This window comes from Colobus angolensis, unplaced genomic scaffold, assembly GCF_000951035.1.
Source record: "Colobus angolensis palliatus isolate OR3802 unplaced genomic scaffold, Cang.pa_1.0 Scaffold7, whole genome shotgun sequence".
NCBI classification, from domain to species: domain Eukaryota; kingdom Metazoa; phylum Chordata; class Mammalia; order Primates; family Cercopithecidae; genus Colobus; species Colobus angolensis.
The window spans coordinates 18,271,323-18,288,393 of record NW_012120709.1 but is presented as its reverse complement, the minus strand read 5'-3'; the positions used below and the strand labels follow the sequence as shown (position 1 = coordinate 18,288,393).

The window sequence follows — 17,071 nt, the reverse complement described above, 5'->3', positions numbered from 1 at the left end:
ACTGAGGCAGGAGGATCGTTGAGGATTGCTTGAGCCCAGGAATTTGAGATCAGCCTGGGCAACATAGAAAGACCTCGTCTCTACAAAAAATGAGCTGGATATGATGGCACATGCCTTTAGTAACAGTTACTCCTAGCCATTCGAGAGGCTGAGGCAGGAGGTTCCCTTGAACACTGGAGTTCAAGGATACAGTGAGCTATGACCATGCCGCTGCACACCAGCCTGAGTTGTCACTCATCTGTGGGGCAGGTGCGGGGGTGGGAGGGAAGAAAGGAGAAAGAAAAGGAAACCAACCAACCAAAAAAACAGAATTTATCATTAACAGATTCTCACTAAAAGAACTTCTAAAAGAGATACGTAGGAAAAAGCAAAATTACTTCAGAAAGAAGCTCTGAAATGCAGTAAGGAATCTGAGCTGGGAAGTGATGAACACACGGGTATGTCTGAACAAACATTGACTAAGCAAAGCAGTAGGAATGCCTAAATACGTTTAATTTGCGGGGTTCACACCTACGAGAAAGAAGTAGAAGAAGATATGTAATTGCTTAAGTTTGAGAAACACTGGTTTAGATAACCACTTACTCACATTTTCATCTATCTCCTAGCCTTTTTTTTTTCTGACAACTACCATTTATTGAACAACTGTGTGCCAGGCACTCTCCTAAGCACTTTTCCTTGCATTGTCCTCACAGAAACCTTACAAAGTTTGTGTTATTATCCTTATTTTATGCTTGAGGAATCAGATTATTCAACCAGAGGGTTCCACTGCTAGTAAGTGGCAGAGCCAGAATTTGAATGTGTGCCCACCTGAATCTGAGGTCTATTATTTTTCACCACATCATTCTGTTTTCCACTTGATAGATATAATCTTAGCATATAAAGAATACATTTTATTTTAGGTAGAGAGCTTCTCTTCTGTGTCAGAAACAAGAATGTTTGGGTTTCTTATGTACAGTGAATTGCTAACAAACCTGTCAAGGTAGTTTTGTGTTTGACTTTAGATCTTGAGTGTTACCTGTGGTGTGTGTTTTTCTCGTTTGATTTGAGATGTCTATTCCTAATATTTTCCATGCTGATAATCTTGTGTTTTTCCTAGGGCTGTGTGCAAGAAGTTTGGGTTGCACGTGAGTCGAATGATGCTAGCCTTCTTGGTTCTCAGCACTGGCATGTTTTGCTCATCATCAGGTAAGTAAAAGGGGAGATAAGGGAATTGCACATTCACCAATAGTTGACAGTTGCATTTAAAGGAAGCACTTGTCCAAATGTAGGTTATATTTGTAGAACATGTCAATAATTTGCAGAGTGCTGTTATCTACATTATCTTGATTGAACTTTGTAACAGTCCTACCATGTAAGAAAAATATTTTCTTACTTTTGCAGGTAAAGACATTGAAATGTAGATGAATTGATTTACTAAAAGTCAAAATTCGTAAATGGTAGAGCTGATAGTCTCACCAGGATGTTTTTTATTCCATTCTTGCATCAACCAGCCACTTCCTTTCTTGGCCATTAGGGGAAAGAAAGTAATTCTTTTATTTTGTTTAAGGAAGTTATTTGTACATAAAGACCTTGTTGTTGATGGTTCTGTCTTCTACTGATGATACATTATTTGAGATGTATTCTATGTACATCTTTTGTTGGGCTTTCTTTTAATAATAAGCTTCTGGAAATTTAGAATAAAAACCTCACTCTAGAGCATTGGCTTTCAGACTGTACTGCCATTGAACACTTGTGTTGTATAAGCTGAATCAAGGTGGCCCACTGCCAAATGGTAGTCTATTCCCAGTTCTCCAGAAAAATTAAGTTACTGGATATAATTGTCTCAATTTTAGTTTCTGCTTGTGTGTTCCAAGATCTAATATATACACTGAGTATATGCAAAAACATAGTATCTGGCACAAAATTACATACTTACTTTTCCCATATTGAATATATCAAAATTGATGTTGTTCTGCAGAGATGTCAGGGCTATACTCCAGACTGACTTTGAGAGCCTGTCCTAAATGCATCTGTACTCTACCTCAGATTACTCTGCTCCCTTTGTCCTCTACACTGCAGCTGGAACTGACAGCTTTGGATGGCATCACTATTATTTGACATTTACTGGGTAAAGGGTATACCTCACATGTTTTTAAAGTTACTTTGCTACTTCTTTTCTTTTCTTTTTTTTTTTGAGACAGAGTCTTGCTCTGTTGCCCAGGCTGGAGTACAGTGATGCCATCTCAGCTCACTGCAACCCCCTCCTCCCAGGTTCAAGTGATTCTTTTGCCTCAGGCTCCCGAGTAGCTGGGATTACAGGCACGCACCACCACGCCCAGCTAATTTTTTTATTTTTCATAGAGATGGGGTTTCACCATGTAGGTCAGGCTGGTCTCAAACTCCTGACCTCGTGATCCACCCGCCTCAGCCTCCCAAAGTGCTGGGATTACAGATGTGAGCCACCGCAGCCAGCATCTTTTCTTTCAAGTGACAAGGTCTTGCTCTTCATCTAGGCAGGCTAGAGTGCAGTGGCAGAATCATAGCTCACTGCAGCCTTGAATTCCTGGGCTCTAGCAGTCTTTCTGCTACAGCCTCCCAAGTAGCTAGGACTATAGGCATGCATCACCATGCCTGGCTAGTTTTAAAATTTTTTGTAGAGATGGAGTTTCACTGTGTTGCCCAGGCTGGTCTCAAACTCTTAGCCTCAAGCAGTCCCCCTACCTTGGCCTCCCGGAGTACTGAGATTAAAGACATGTGCCACTGTGCCTGGCCTGCTACTCCTACAATTGATCTTTATATGTAGAAAATTCCTGAGAATATCTTTAGTTTTGTAATCTCATTTGAGACACAGATAAGTTGAAAGCATCTTTTCATACAGAGCCTCTGAACCCTTTGCTGAGTTTAAAAAAACCGCACTCCTATTAATTGTGGTTGTTTTGTAGTTGATACTGATTTTTCTTGCCTACTGAATCAGACTTTCTGCAGCGGAAGAGGCAGATACGCATTTTTGTTCAGAGTTACTAGAAACACTTTAATCAATTGTTTCTGTTCCAGAGACCCTGTCTGCCCTCTGCTGTATACAACAAGGTTGAGGTAGATGGAACTAATTAGGGGGCTATCTAAAGGCCAGACTATCTGTGTCAGCAGATGGAGGGTGCAAAGCATTGCTGCCATACAATATCTGGCCCTCGAGGAGGCTTTCTAGAATTTCCTGGGCTAGAGTTTAGGACCAGGACAGTCTCAGAAGACCAATGGAAGATAAAGAAATTGTCAACAATGGCTCTAAGTCTTTCAAAGCATATTCCCTTCCTGGAAATATAATCATGGGGTGTTCCATGGAATTTTGTGAGTTTTTGATTTGAGGTGTAGGTTGAGAGAGGAATTACATGGTTAGAATTGTATAATTGGGTTGGTACCTAAAAAAACAGAAGGGAGAGGCCAGGCACAGTGGCTCATGCCACAGATCCCAGTACTTTGGGTGGCCGAGGTGGACGAATCACGAGGTCAGGAGTTCAAGACCAGCCTGGCCAACATGGTGAAACCCCGTCTCTACTAAAAATACAAAAATTAGCTGGGTGTGGTGGTGTGTGCCTGTAATCCCAGCTACTCAGGAGGCTCAGGCAAGAGAATCGCTTGAACCAGGGAATCGGAGGTTGCAGTGAGCCGAGATTGGCCACTGTACTCCAGCCTGGTGTTAGAGCAAGACTCCGTCTTAAAAAAAAAAAAAAACCAGGAGTGAGAAAATAAGAGTCATTGAACTTCATTTTTTTTTAAAGGAATATCACTTTGCTGTCCTTTCTAATATAGCATTTCCCAAAATATGTACCTATTTATTGACATTTTACAATGTAGGTAAATTTTTAATCAGTTTTTAATTGATACCTAATTAACCTCGAGCTCTTGTCCTCCTGCCTTTTTTCACTTCTTTACTCTTGCAGCATTCCTTCCTAGTAGCTTCTGTATGTACACTACGTTGATAGCCATGACTGGATGGTATATGGACAAGACTTCCATTGCTGTGCTAGGAGTAGCAGCTGGGGCTATCTTAGGCTGGCCATTCAGTGCAGCTCTTGGGTAAGAAACTAACAGTTCTTCTCCCATATATCTCTGGGCATATAGTAAACCTTAATGTTGGATTAGCTTCCTTTTATCTGCATAGAATCTGAAGTTAATCTATTGGGCTTTCAAAGATTCTGGGAAATGGAAGAATATTTCTCTTAGCACTTACTATTATGATTAATTCTAGTAAGAGTCATGACCATTGAGCATCTGCTATGTGTTAGGCACAGTGAAAGCCTTTGTAAACCTTATCTTGAAACCTTACAACAACTCTTCAGGAGAAATACAATTATTAGTGCTTTATAAATGAGAAAGTAAACTCCGAGAGTTTGAATAATTTACCTTTAAGATTATGTTTGCTTTTGAATCCAGGCCTTTTTGACTCTACAGCTGATGTTTTCTCCACACGGCACCACCCTGTTCTGTGAATTTTTTCACTCAGGTTTAAAATCTGAGTTTCCTCCCGTCTTCCTTCATTCTTTATTTTTATTTATTTATTATTATATTTGAGATGAAGTTTTACTCTTGTTGCCCAGGCTGGAGTGCAATGGCATGATCTTGGCTCACCACAACCTCTGCCTCCTGGTTTCAAGCGATTCTCCTGCCTCAGCCCCCAAAGTAGCTGGGACTACAGGCATGTGCCACCATGCCTGGCTAATTTTGTATTTTTAGTGGAGACGGGGTTTCTCCATGTTGGTCAGGCTGGTCTTGAACTCGCGACCTCAGGTGATCCGCCTGCCTTGGCCTCCTAAAGTGCTGGGATTACAGGCGTGAGCCACCGCACCTGGCCCAGTCTTGTTTCTTGCCCCCAACATGTTTTTTTCCACCAAGCTCCTTCTATACTCTTTGTTCCCACTACTTCTGTTCTAGTGTGTGCTGCCTTAATTTCTTACCTGTACCAAAGGTAATTTAGGAAAATATTTTAATCTGATGTTAAGGTTGTTTTAGAAGGATTATATCTTTATTGTAAAAATAAAAGTAAGTACCAGATTGTCTAAGGTAAAAATAATTCCTAATTTTCTTCTCCGCTAGCTTAATCCTCAAAGATAGTCACTGCTAATAGTTTGGTATGTATCTTTCCAGAAAAATTATCCTGTGTGTATAAATATTTGTATACATACCAATCTACGTTCTTAAATGGAATTATTCTGTGTATATATAGGTATTCTACATATTAATAGATTTATATCATTGTTTATATTGGTTGCATAACATTCCATGGTTTACTTAATTATTGCCTTATTGGTAGACATTTGGTTTTCATTTTTTTACTGTTATACCCAATGCTTCAGTGAACATTTTTTTGTTTGTTTGTTTTTTTGTTTTTTTGAGATGGAGTCTTGCTCTGTCACCCAGGCTGGAGTGTAGTGGCACGATCTTGGCTCACTGCAACCTCTGTCTCCCAGGTTCAAGCAGTTCTTCTGCCTCAGCCTCCCAAGTAGCTGGGATTACAGGTGCATGCCACCATGCCCGGCTAATTTTTGTGTTTTTAGTGGAGATGGGATTTTACCATATTGGCCAGGCTGGTCTCAGACTCCTGACCTCGTGATCCACCTGTCTCGGCCTCCCAAAGTGTTGGGATTACAGGTGTGAGCCACCGTGTCCGGCCCAGTGAACATTATTATACAGATATCTTTGTGCACTTATGGAAATTTACCTATGGGGTAAATTTTTATAAGGGGAGTTACTGAGAGAATAGGCCATTTTAAATTTTCTTAATTGCCTTTTAAAGACTGGTTTCCTTACCTCCATTCCTTTCTTCTATTCTATTTTGCACATTCTCAGATTTTCATATTCTGCAGGATTGTATCTTAGGCCCTCTTCTGTACTTTCTGCTGTCTCTCAGCCATCTTGGTGATTCCCATAGCTTAATGTCTAGTCCAGTTATCTCTCTTAAGCTTCATTCGTATATTCCCAGCTGCTTAGTAGATAGCTGCTGAATTCATTATCTTCTCTCCATAGCTGTTCCTTTACTCATGTTTCTATTCCAGTAAATAGTACTGCTGTCTCCTCAGTACTGACCCAGAAACCTGAAAATTGTCTGTACTCTTCTCTCTTTCCCATCCCTGTTAATTGATTGTATCTCCTGAATATCTTTTGAATGTGATTACTTGTCTTCACTCCCCCTTGTTCCTGGATCACTACACGGCCTCGTAAATGATCTCCTTGTCTCTAGTATTGACCCCTGTAAATCAGCTCTCCAAACTCACTAGAGTTATGTTCCTCAAATGCAGATGTGGTTGTGTCACCTCCCAGTTTTAAACTCTATGGTAGCTTCTCCATTGCTTTGTGTCATGAGGGTTGGCTGACTGACCTGTTTTTGTATAGCCCAACAACTAAATAGTGTTTACGTTTTTAAAGGGTTTTTGAAAAACAACAAACCTACACAGAGGAAGAAGACTATGCGACAGAGAACATATGTGGCCTGCAAAGCCTAAAATATATACTGTCAGGTGCTTTAAATAAAAAGTTTGCTGGCCGGGCGCGGTGGCTCAAGCCTGTAATCCCAGCACTTTGGGAGGCCGAGGCGGGCGGATCACGAGGTCAGGAGATCGAGACCATCCTGGCTAACACGGTGAAACCCCGTCTCTACTAAAAAATACAAAAAACTAGCCGGGCGAGGTGGCGGGCGCCTGTAGTCCCAGCTACTCTGGAGGCTGAGGCAGGAGAATGGCGTAAACCCGGGAGGCGGAGCTTGCAGTGAGCTGAGATCCGGCCACTGCACTCCAGCCTGGGCTACAGAGCAAGACTCCGTCTCAAAAAAAAAAAAAAAAAGTTTGCCAACCCCTGCCCTGTGGTATCCAGACTCAAAGATAACACACAACGCCCTGCATGGTCTTCCTTTTACTTCTCCAGCTTCTTTTTGTCAGTTCTTCCTTTCCTTTTATTCTCTATTCCATCTACAATGAATTTCACTGAGTTCCTCAAAAGCTCTTGGGTGCCACATTTCAATGAGTCCACCTTTACCAAGATAAGTGATTTCAGGATCACAGTCAGTCAGTTAGCAATCAGAATACTGTCATTCATTGAATGTTTTGTGCTAGATACTACTGATATTTTAGAAGTTAGACAGTCATGCTTCCTGCCTTTTTGGAACTTAACAGTTTAGTAGGAAAGACAGATATTGGACAAGTAATTAAAAGTATGACTTATCAAAGGAGAAATACAGGTACTATGGAAATGGAAGGAGTTGGGGTGACAAAAAATAAAAACAAAATGTTAATGCAGAATTTACGTAACAACATGGAGGTTCAAATCACAGGAAGAGGTACTATGACAGCACACAACATTGCTAAATCAATGATAGAGATGATAATGCCATATAAAATCAAAGATGGGGCCAGGCATGGTTGCTCATACCTGTAATTCCAGCAGTTTGGGAGGGTGAGACAGGCAGATCTCCTGAGGTCAGGAGTTTGAGACCAGCCTGGTCAACATGGTGAAATCCTGTCTCTACTAAAAATACAAAAAAATTAGTGGGGCGTGGTGGTGCGTGCCTATAGTCCCAGTTACTTGGGGGACTGAGGCAGCAGAATTGCTTGAACCCAGGAGGCGGCGGTTGCAGTGAGCCAAGATCATGCCGCTATACCCAGCCTAGGTGACAGAGTGAGATTCTGTCTCAAAAAAAAAAGTTAGCTGGGGCTGATGGCGTGTGCCTGTAGTCCCAGCTACTTGGGAGGCTGAGGCAGGAGAATGCTGGAACCTAGGAGATAGAGGTGGTAGTGAGCCAAGATTGCACCACTGCACTCCAGCCTGGGCAACAGAGTGAGACGCCATCTAAAAAAAAAAAAAAAAAAGACAGTAGGGCACAGATACTTATATTTTAAATTTCCATTACCCATAAATGTGTATCAAATGGAATTCATTCCAGCAGCTCAGTAATTCTATTTCTTGTGCATCCATGGGATACAGAGCACTCTGATGGGTCCTGTGAGGACATCCTCTCACATACCAGGTTTCTTCCCTCACTATAACTGACAGAGGCATTTTATGCTCAGTTCAGCTTGAGGTATGTGTGAATCTGACCTGTCTCTAGCAGTATTTATTTAACTCCCCACTGTCTGTTTCTCTGTTAAATAGTTTACCCATCGCCTTTGATTTGCTGGTCATGAAACACAGGTGGAAGAGTTTCTTTCATTGGTCGCTGGTGGCCCTCATACTCTTCCTGGTGAGTTTTCTTTTTTACTTGTTTTGTCCTAAAGTTGTAATGAAAGCAACTTTGATGTGAAAAAAGGAACATTAGGAGTTTATTCTGTTTTTCATTCTCAGGTTTATACTATTAGCATTTTGAGAATGTTTCCAGAGCAAAACTATTTTCTGCTCTGTTTTAGGTGCCTGTGGTGGTCATTGACAGCTACTATTATGGGAAGTTGGTGATTGCACCACTCAACATTGTTTTGTATAATGTCTTTACTCCTCATGGACCTGATCTTTATGGTAAGGCTTTGTGAAATTTGGGCAAGTGTTAGGAGATGGCCTAATTGCCTGAACTTCAACGTTTTAATTCAGTTGCCTCATTTCATTACATATAGCAGTTCTTTGCTGATTTTATCTTTTCCTATTTAAAAATGACATCTGAGTATAGCACAATGATGACACATAGCCACTCAAATATTTCTCCTTGATTAATGTGATATTCCGATACTGGCTCTCTATTTTTCTTGTTTGTTATTTTCACTTTCAGAATTTTGAGGACTCTGGGTATGCTATGGCTTTTGATGCTTTTTTATTTTTAATTAAAAGTTACTTTTTTCTCTTCTTATTAAAAAGTCAGTATGATAGGAGAAGAAAATAAAAGCGTAATACTCTCATATCCATATAACTATTACTAACACATGGGAGTATACCCCAGATATTTTGTTTGTTTGTTTGTTTGAGATGGAGTTAGACTCTTGTTGCCCAGGCTGGAGTGCAATGACATGATCTTGGCTCACTGCAACCTCCATCTCCCGGCTTCAAGCAATTCTCCTGCCTCAGCCTCCTGAATAGCTGGGGTTACAGCTATTAGCACGCCACCACGTCTGGCTAAATTTTTTGTATTTTTAATAGAGACAGAGTTTCTCCATTTTGGCCAGGCTGGTCTTGAACTCCTGACGTCAGGTGATCCACCCGCCTCGGCCTCCCAAAGTGCTGGGATTACAGGCGTGAGCCACCATGCCTGGCCCAGACATTTTCTATATATACACACATTTGATGTTACTTTTTCTCTTCCAGATTTGCTTTACTTCAGTTCCAGCATTTGGGGAGAAAGTTTGGAAAATCTGTAGACAAAGTTACAGTGAATGGGGCTGGTCTGGGGTCAGCATGGGAGGGTGGGGAAGTTGATGAGCTTAGGGTTAAGAGAAAAAATGGAATGCCTTTAGTCTGGGGATGCAGTCTTCAGTTTACCCCATCTCCACTGCTTCCCTGATGCCTTTCACTCCATCAGCCAGTTACATTCGGTCCCTGAAGGAATTTGAGTTAGTTACAGTAATTGGGGAATGAGCTAGAGATCTTTTGGATCAAATCAGCAAGGTCAGCAAACATTTCATGAGAGAGGCAGTTTTTTCGTTAAAATAATTATAGTTTCTTCGGCCTTAATCTTTTGAGGGTCTTGGAACATTCTGTGTAAGTGCTTGCAGGTTAAGATTGTGTCTATCTGTACCCCTATCAATTTAAATCTTATCACTAGCCATGTCCATCATTTGCCTGTGCCATTTTGCTGAGAGAGCCAACAGATTGAATAAGGAGATTTAAAGTAAAAATATGAATGAGATTTACTTGAGTCTTCTGGAATTTTGGGAATATTATTCTAGATGGCAAGTAATAGGTTAAGATAAGCAGTGCTTTGTTCAGTGGATTGAATTCGCAAACTGCACAGTTAGAGAATAATTACTAAGTGAAAGAACTTTAAAAAAGCTCCTTTATGGCTCTAAGATCCCCAGGGATGTGAGAAAAGGCCCCAGTATTAAGCTTTTGCCTCTAGATGTCTCCCTTTAGCTGGGGAGAGTTTGCATGTTTGTGGTTGCCTCTTGTTTTAGTTTACTTGTAAACTTTTATTCTATTTCACAAGACAATAAAAGATCTTAGATCTAGATTGCACAGTAGAAATTGTTTCACAGAGAGCCTATTAGAAACACAATATCTACTCTGTATGGGTGAATAAAGTGAGTTAATTTGTGTTAATTTTGAAAAATTGACTTCTCCACCTTTATAATGGGTTACTGATATTCTGACTCCTTATTTATAAAACCCTTTTGTGAGAGACTTATGAAAGTGACAGATGTTTTTGTATCCCTCTGGATTGGTGAATCTCTCTCTCTTTATTTATTTATTTATTTATTTTTGAGATGGAGTTTCACTCTTGTCACCCAGACTGGATGCAGTGGCGTGATCTCTGCTCACTGCAGCCTCCCCTCCTGGGTTCAAGCAATTCTCCTGCCTCAGCCTCCTGAGTATCCGGAATTATAGGTGCCCGCCACCACACTCTTCTAATTTTTGTATTTTTAGTAGAGAACAGGTTTCGCCATGTTGGCCAGGCTGGTTGCCAACTCCTGACCGCAGGTAATCCACCAGTCTCGGCCTCCCAAAGTGCTGGGATTACAAGCATGAGCCACCATGCCCAGGAATGAAGCTCTTAAGTATAGGAATAATCAGGCTGGTAGGGAAAGTAGGAAAGAAGGAAAAAATTCTGATTTCAGTTTACAGTGCTAGTTTAACAGTGGGTCATTCAGGAACCCCTGCGGTAGGTTTTGAGATCCAGTAGAGCAGTGGCCAGTCTTTCCTAGGACATTGGCATTTGCTGTTCATTTCAGTCAGTGTTTTACTGGGAAAGAGTCCTTGGGACTTCTTTCTGCCTACTTTAATGAACCTGGGATAGCTTCAGTTCAGATTTTGCTATTTTGGATGTATAGCTACTGAGCACTTTCCTGGGGGTAGCAAAAACTTTGTTGAAACAGAGAGAATTGCCTCACCAACCGTGAATAGGACTGATACAGTGCTGCAGTCAGCCAGACTTCACGGAGTTGTTCCTTGATGGCAGGATTTGTGTGCCTTTACCTCATCTTTGAATTTGGTAAAAAAAAAATGTTTGTCTGATTTCCATTCTTTTTTTTTTTTTTTTTTTGAGACAGAATCTCACTCTGTCACCCAGCCTGGAGTGCAGTGGCACAATCTCTGCTCACTGCCACGTCTGCCTCCCGGATTCAAGCTATTCGCCTGCCTTAGCCTCCTGAGTAGATGGGATACAGGCACCCACCACCATGCCTGGCTAATTTTTGTATTTTTAGTAGAGACGGGGATTGCACCATGTTGGCCAGGCTGGTCTCGAACTCCTGACCTCAAATGATCTACCTGCCTCAGCTTCCCAAAGTGCTGGGATTACAGGCATAAGCCACTATGTCCGGCCTGATTTTCATTCTTTTAGAGTGTTAACTCCTTTTTGGTTTAGGAGCCCTGCAGAGAGAATACTTCTTCCATCTTAGGAGTAGGAATTCCTTGTATAGTCCAGACTTACAGTAAAGATCTGTCAAGAATAAGTAGGGTTACATTAGTGTGTCATTTACTATGGTATCCTAGAATCACTTTAGTTAGACCTGTTGTGGTGCTAGCTTGAGATTTTCTTGATACCAAATAAGAATACTATAATAGATATAAATAAAATACTTTTTAAATAAAAAAGTACTTCATGATTGTCAGCTAATTTTATTATAATTGGTGAGTCCATTCGTATATATAAAAGACTTGTATTTTACTAGATGTTTTGAGGTAGTAAACTTGTCAGACAGCGAAATAGCATGTCTTTTGTATTGGAAATGCTAGCTCTTTCACTTTATTACATGTTGGGCACTATTTGGTATTGTTTTGGCTGTTTTACAAGAGTCTCCTGCTCCAGGTGCCTCATTAGCTATGTTAAGCACACAGTTTCTTATCTGAAAATTAAAAATGCATTGTGCTGTATACACCATAGAATACTATGCAACCATAAAAAGGAACAAGATAATGTCCTTTGCAGGGACATGGATGGAACTGAAAGCCATTGTCTTCAGCAAACTAACACAGAAACAGAAAACCAAACACCACATGTTCTCACTTATGAATGGGAGCTGAACGATGAGAACACATGGACACATGGAGGGGAACAACACACACTGGGGCCTGTGGAGGGGGACGGAGGGAGGGAGAGAGGGAGAGAGCATAGGATAATAGCTAATGCATGCTAGGCGTAGTATCTAGGTGATCAGTTGATCTGTGCAGCAAACCACCATGGCTCAAGTTTACCTGTGTAACAAACCTGCACGTCCTGCACGTGTACCCCAGAACTTAAAATAAAAAAGGTTTAAAAACAGGAAAAAAATGCATTGTGCTGATAGTTTTTGCATATATCTCTTAGTGCTATTTCTCATATATGAGAACGTACTAAGCCTATTAATATTTCTTGAATGGATGGACAAATGGACTTCAGTTAAAGAAACATTGAAGGTCAGGTGCAGTGACTCAGGCATGTGATCCCAGCACTTTGGGAGGCCGAGGTGAGCGGATCACTTGAGGCCAGGAGTTTGAGACCAGCCTGGCCAACATGGTGAAACCCTGTCTGTACTAAAAATACAAAAATTAGCTGGGCATGGTGGTGCACGCCTTTCATCCCAGCTACTCGGGAGACTGAGGCACGTGAATTGCTTGAACCCAGGAGACAGAGGTTGCAGTGAGGCGAAACTGCACCACTGCACTCCAGCCTGGGTGACAGAGCGAGACCCTGTCTCAAAAAAAAAAAAAAAAAAATTGAATACATTGCTTTTGAGCATTAATCTTGTGTCCTCATAGTACTTACTGTCTAATTAGGCTGCAGACACACAAATAGATAATTACAGGACAGTGTCTTATGTGCTACACGGGAAAGATAAGGAGTCATAGGAGCAAGTCCCTCTGGTAGTGTCAAGAAAGGTGTGGCTCTTGAGCTGAGCCTGGAAGGAAGAGTAGGAGTGTCCTTAGTAAATGCTAGGGGGATACATTTCTGACAAATGGAATGTCAAATATAGGGACTGCTGAGGCAAAAAGATTGAATATTGAGTTCTTTATAAAAACTTATTTTTACAGCATTGGTTGAATTTTAGGTAGAAGCTATTCACACATGAGCAAGATGATTTCAATCACTCCATTGTGGTTATGATCATATATTTACCCTCTCTGTTGTTCTTGGTTTTCTTTTCTTTTCTTTTCTTTTTTTTTTTGAGATGGAGTTTCACTCTTGTTGCCCAGGCTACAGTGCAATGGGGTGACCTCGGCTCCCCGCAACCTCTGCCTCCTGAGTTCAAGCAATTCTCTTGCCTCAGCCTCCTGAGTAGCTGGGACTATAGGCATGGACCACCAGGCCCAGCTAATTTTGTATTTTTAGTAGAGACGGGGTTTCTCCATGTTGGTCAGGCTGGTCATGAACTTCTTGGGGTTTTCAAAGGGACCTTTCTACACTTTCCTGGCTAGGTAGCATGTATTAGTGAGACATTCTAGACTTGAGCTGACACCTTTCATTTGAAGCTGAGGGAAATAAAGGGAGTAAATTTTCAAAGATATTAATTACAGTATCTTCTAATTATTGAATGCCTACTATGCGTCAGAAGTTATTCACATACCATCTTCTTTCCCTCAAAAAACTCTGAGACAGGCCTTATTTATCTTTATTCCTGGATGAAGAAACTGAGATTGAGATGCTGAGGAATATGCCACATAGTTAAATAAGTAGCAAAAGTGGGATGAGAGTCCAGTGTTGTCTGACTTCAAAGCCCGTGTTCTTTCCACCAAAAACAAGACCCTTAGCAAAAACCCTGGAGTTTGACTACTGAGACTTTACCAGAGAATAAGCTTACAAAAACAGAGCATGAGTTGAGGGTGGCAGAAGATAGGATCCAATCTATAGAATAGGTGGAAAATTATACCTTTGAAGGTTTGTGCATTTTGGCTTGGAAAGTGATCAGGAGCCCCTAGCAAGCTTGAGTGGCAGAGTGACATGCACACTGGCAAGTTCTCTTTTATATGGGAGCACCATGCCAGACCCTTTTGTTGAAGAAAGAAGGAGTGTTTGGATAAGGTAAAGAATACTTGACACTTAGAAAATTTAGAGGATAGACTAGAATTGCGAAGTCTTAGGCAAAACGTCTCTGTGGGGTCACAGATCAAGAGGTGAAATTTAGTGTTGCAGAAAAGAAAGTGATTGGTTTTGGCACTGATTTTTCCCCTCATAACTTTTCAAGTTCTCAGATGTTGATGTTGGCAAGTATTTTTGTCTGGTGAGTGAAGAGTGGTGCTCTCTGCTGAGGAGTGCACAGGCCTGGAGAAGGCACGGGAATACACTTACAGGAAACGCTCTTGCCTCAGAAAGAACAGTGAATCTGCTCAGGATGCCACTTTGCAGCCTAGGACAGGATCCCATTGCCTGTTTACATGTTTTATCAACATCTGTCTGATCACTGGATGGAAAGATTCAGACGATACCCACAAATGCCCTCTGTTGGGAGGCCCACAGGTTTCCATAATTGCAGTGGCAGAGGAAGAAGCCCCAGTGGGGTCTTATCAGTCCTTCTTAGAATTCACTGCCAGCCAGAACTGTTCTAGAGCCTTTGCTCTTTTGTTAATCATCTCTCTTGAACCTTAGTGGCTTTTCCCTCTCGGTGGTACAAATTTGACATTTATAAGGATGACTTACTATGATTTAGTTCCTACAGTTCTATAAAATTATAACTTTTTGCATTAGTTCTTCTTCGTTCAATCTATGGAGCAGTAAACATTATCCTTTCTTTTAGCTTCTTTGAAAGCTTCCCTTAGCTCATTTGATTGAAAGGACTTGAGGCACTTTCCATAAAGAGGAAGATGGGTGAGTCACCCCCTACAGAGACCCTGCTGCCAGCTTTCCTTCACCTAAACATCTTGTACCAGTTCAGCGCTTAGCTTGTCATTCTGACATGGTTTTTTGCATAGTTCAGCTCTGATGTTTTCTGAGCAGCAGCATTAAATATCTCCCTGGAAAGAGATAAAAGTTTATACCCTTTCCTTTCCTAAGGCAGATGTGTCATCAAGCGGGGGAGGACTCTGGCTGAGAGAAGTCACTCTTTTTGTTCCCTTTTGCCCTTGTTTTTAAGACTGTTGACACTTGAACCTCCTTCACTATTGGCTTATCCCCCAGTTTTTGCCCCATCTTTCAGGGAAATAACAGTCTATTATGAAATGTTCACAGCCTAGTTGGAAACTTGATTTATGAGCTCTGAATACATAAAAATGATTGCATTTACCAACTTAATACTTTTGTTTCCTCATCTCAGAGTACAGTATACCTAGATAAAAAGATAGCTCTAACAGGAAGATATAGTAAGTTGTGTTAGAGACAAATATTTTCTGGAAGCTAAAGTGCTTTCCTGAAAAAAAACAGTCTATATTTGCAAATATCAAAGAGACAAGTGACTTTTTCCTATTGGTGCTTAACATCTGCAATAGATAATAGAAAGGATAACTCCCTTTCTGTCTGGTCACTCTATGGTTTTTCTTCACAAGCTCAAATTTCCAGAATCTTGTTAAGAAAAAGGTGAGTCAGAGGTTGCTAGCACTGCCTCCGCACTGGTGGTCAGGAGAGGATTGTGCAAAAGCTTACCTCTCTGGAAATTGGATTCTAAAGGACTCAGTTTAAAAAATATTTTGTTAAATTCTAATTAAGATTCAGAGAAGACATTTTTTATTTGAAAATAAAACCATCCATTGGTTTTCTATAACCCAAATGCATATTTGTAAAGAATACAAGATTAAAATGTCCCTAATGAACTGGGCCTGGAATAGGACCTCTGTTCATGAATAATCTCTATCATTGTATTGAGACAGGAAGGAGTGAGCTTCCCCCAAAAGTGACACACACAGTTGAACTTGAACTCTTCCTTAGTGTAACCTCCCTCCCTCTTACTTCTCCCCTAAATGTTTCTAGCATTATGGGTTTGGTTTCTAATCTTATTTTGCTGTGCAAGCTGCAAGAATGTCAGGTTTTTCTGACTATTCCTCTGCCTTCTGATTACCCTTTTAAGCAATGCTGATTGCAGGAAATTGCTATGGTGCAAGGCGGGTGTCACAACACACAGTGATTAAAACCCGCATGTGTCATTCACTGCTTGATTGAAGTAATCATACAGAGGGGAAAAGCAGATGAAAAACCTGCTAAATGTGCAGAGGGGGTCTGCTTCTCATCATTTGGGTGTAAGGATTTTGAGTTCAAGAATAAAAACGAGTGTGAGTGAGGCTTGTGTTTTTAGTGATTTTGCTTCATTCTGAATCCTTAAAGCTTCTAAGCAAGGCCTGGGTCTCTGAACATGATCTAAGAAAAACAGGTTGTTGCTTTTTACCAAACACATGTTGCCCAATGTACGCGACTATAAAATAGTGGTTGAGCATATCAAGGGAAAGATGCTAGAATGTAAATGGGACAAGCAGTTGAAAACAAAATGGGACAGGCCTGGATATCTCAAATTAAGTTCCTTATTTTTATTTTTATTTTTATTTGAGACAGGGTCTCACTCTGTCACCCAGGCTGGAGTGCAGTGGCACAGTCCACTGCAGCCTTAACCTCCTGGGCTCAAGCAGTCCTCCCATCTCAGCCTCCCTAGTAGCTGGGATTACAGGCATGATCCACCACACCCAGCCACCAGCTAAGTTCTTTTATCACTCTTTCCTTTGGTCTGCATGATGTTGAGAGAATAGTTAAATTGAAATGACAGTTTTATTATTTTAGCCTTGTGTGACTCTAAAGCTATTTAAATTATTTGGTGGTTCTCAAAAGTATTAGTTCCATTTGGGCATAGCAATTTGGGCTAGATATAGTGGTCAGTATAGAAAATACAGTATAGAAAATATTTGAAACTTGATTTCTCCCTAAATCCTCATGACCAGTCCCATTCTCTTCCATTTTTTGCTCTTGTGCTTCTTTTATGTGGCTTAGCATGGGAAGAGTGGGCTGTGGACTCTCATTCCCATGAGGCATAGGATCATCAGTGTTACTCAAACAAAGAACATTTTATGTCAAGCA

At 40.9% G+C, this 17,071-nt stretch overlaps 1 protein-coding gene across 2 annotated transcripts in view; it reads left to right on the top strand.

Moving 5' to 3' along the window:
* Nucleotides 1–17,071, top strand: part of ALG9 (ALG9, alpha-1,2-mannosyltransferase) — a 91,618-nt gene that overhangs the window by 13,262 nt on the left and 61,285 nt on the right. For both annotated transcript variants that reach the window (XM_011926720.1, XM_011926719.1), the window contains exons 5-8: nucleotides 1,097–1,185; nucleotides 3,918–4,053; nucleotides 8,119–8,206; nucleotides 8,370–8,475. In XM_011926720.1, the coding sequence (XP_011782110.1) occupies nucleotides 1,097–1,185; nucleotides 3,918–4,053; nucleotides 8,119–8,206; nucleotides 8,370–8,475 (419 nt within the window). The remainder of the gene's footprint in view (nucleotides 1–1,096; nucleotides 1,186–3,917; nucleotides 4,054–8,118; nucleotides 8,207–8,369; nucleotides 8,476–17,071) is intronic.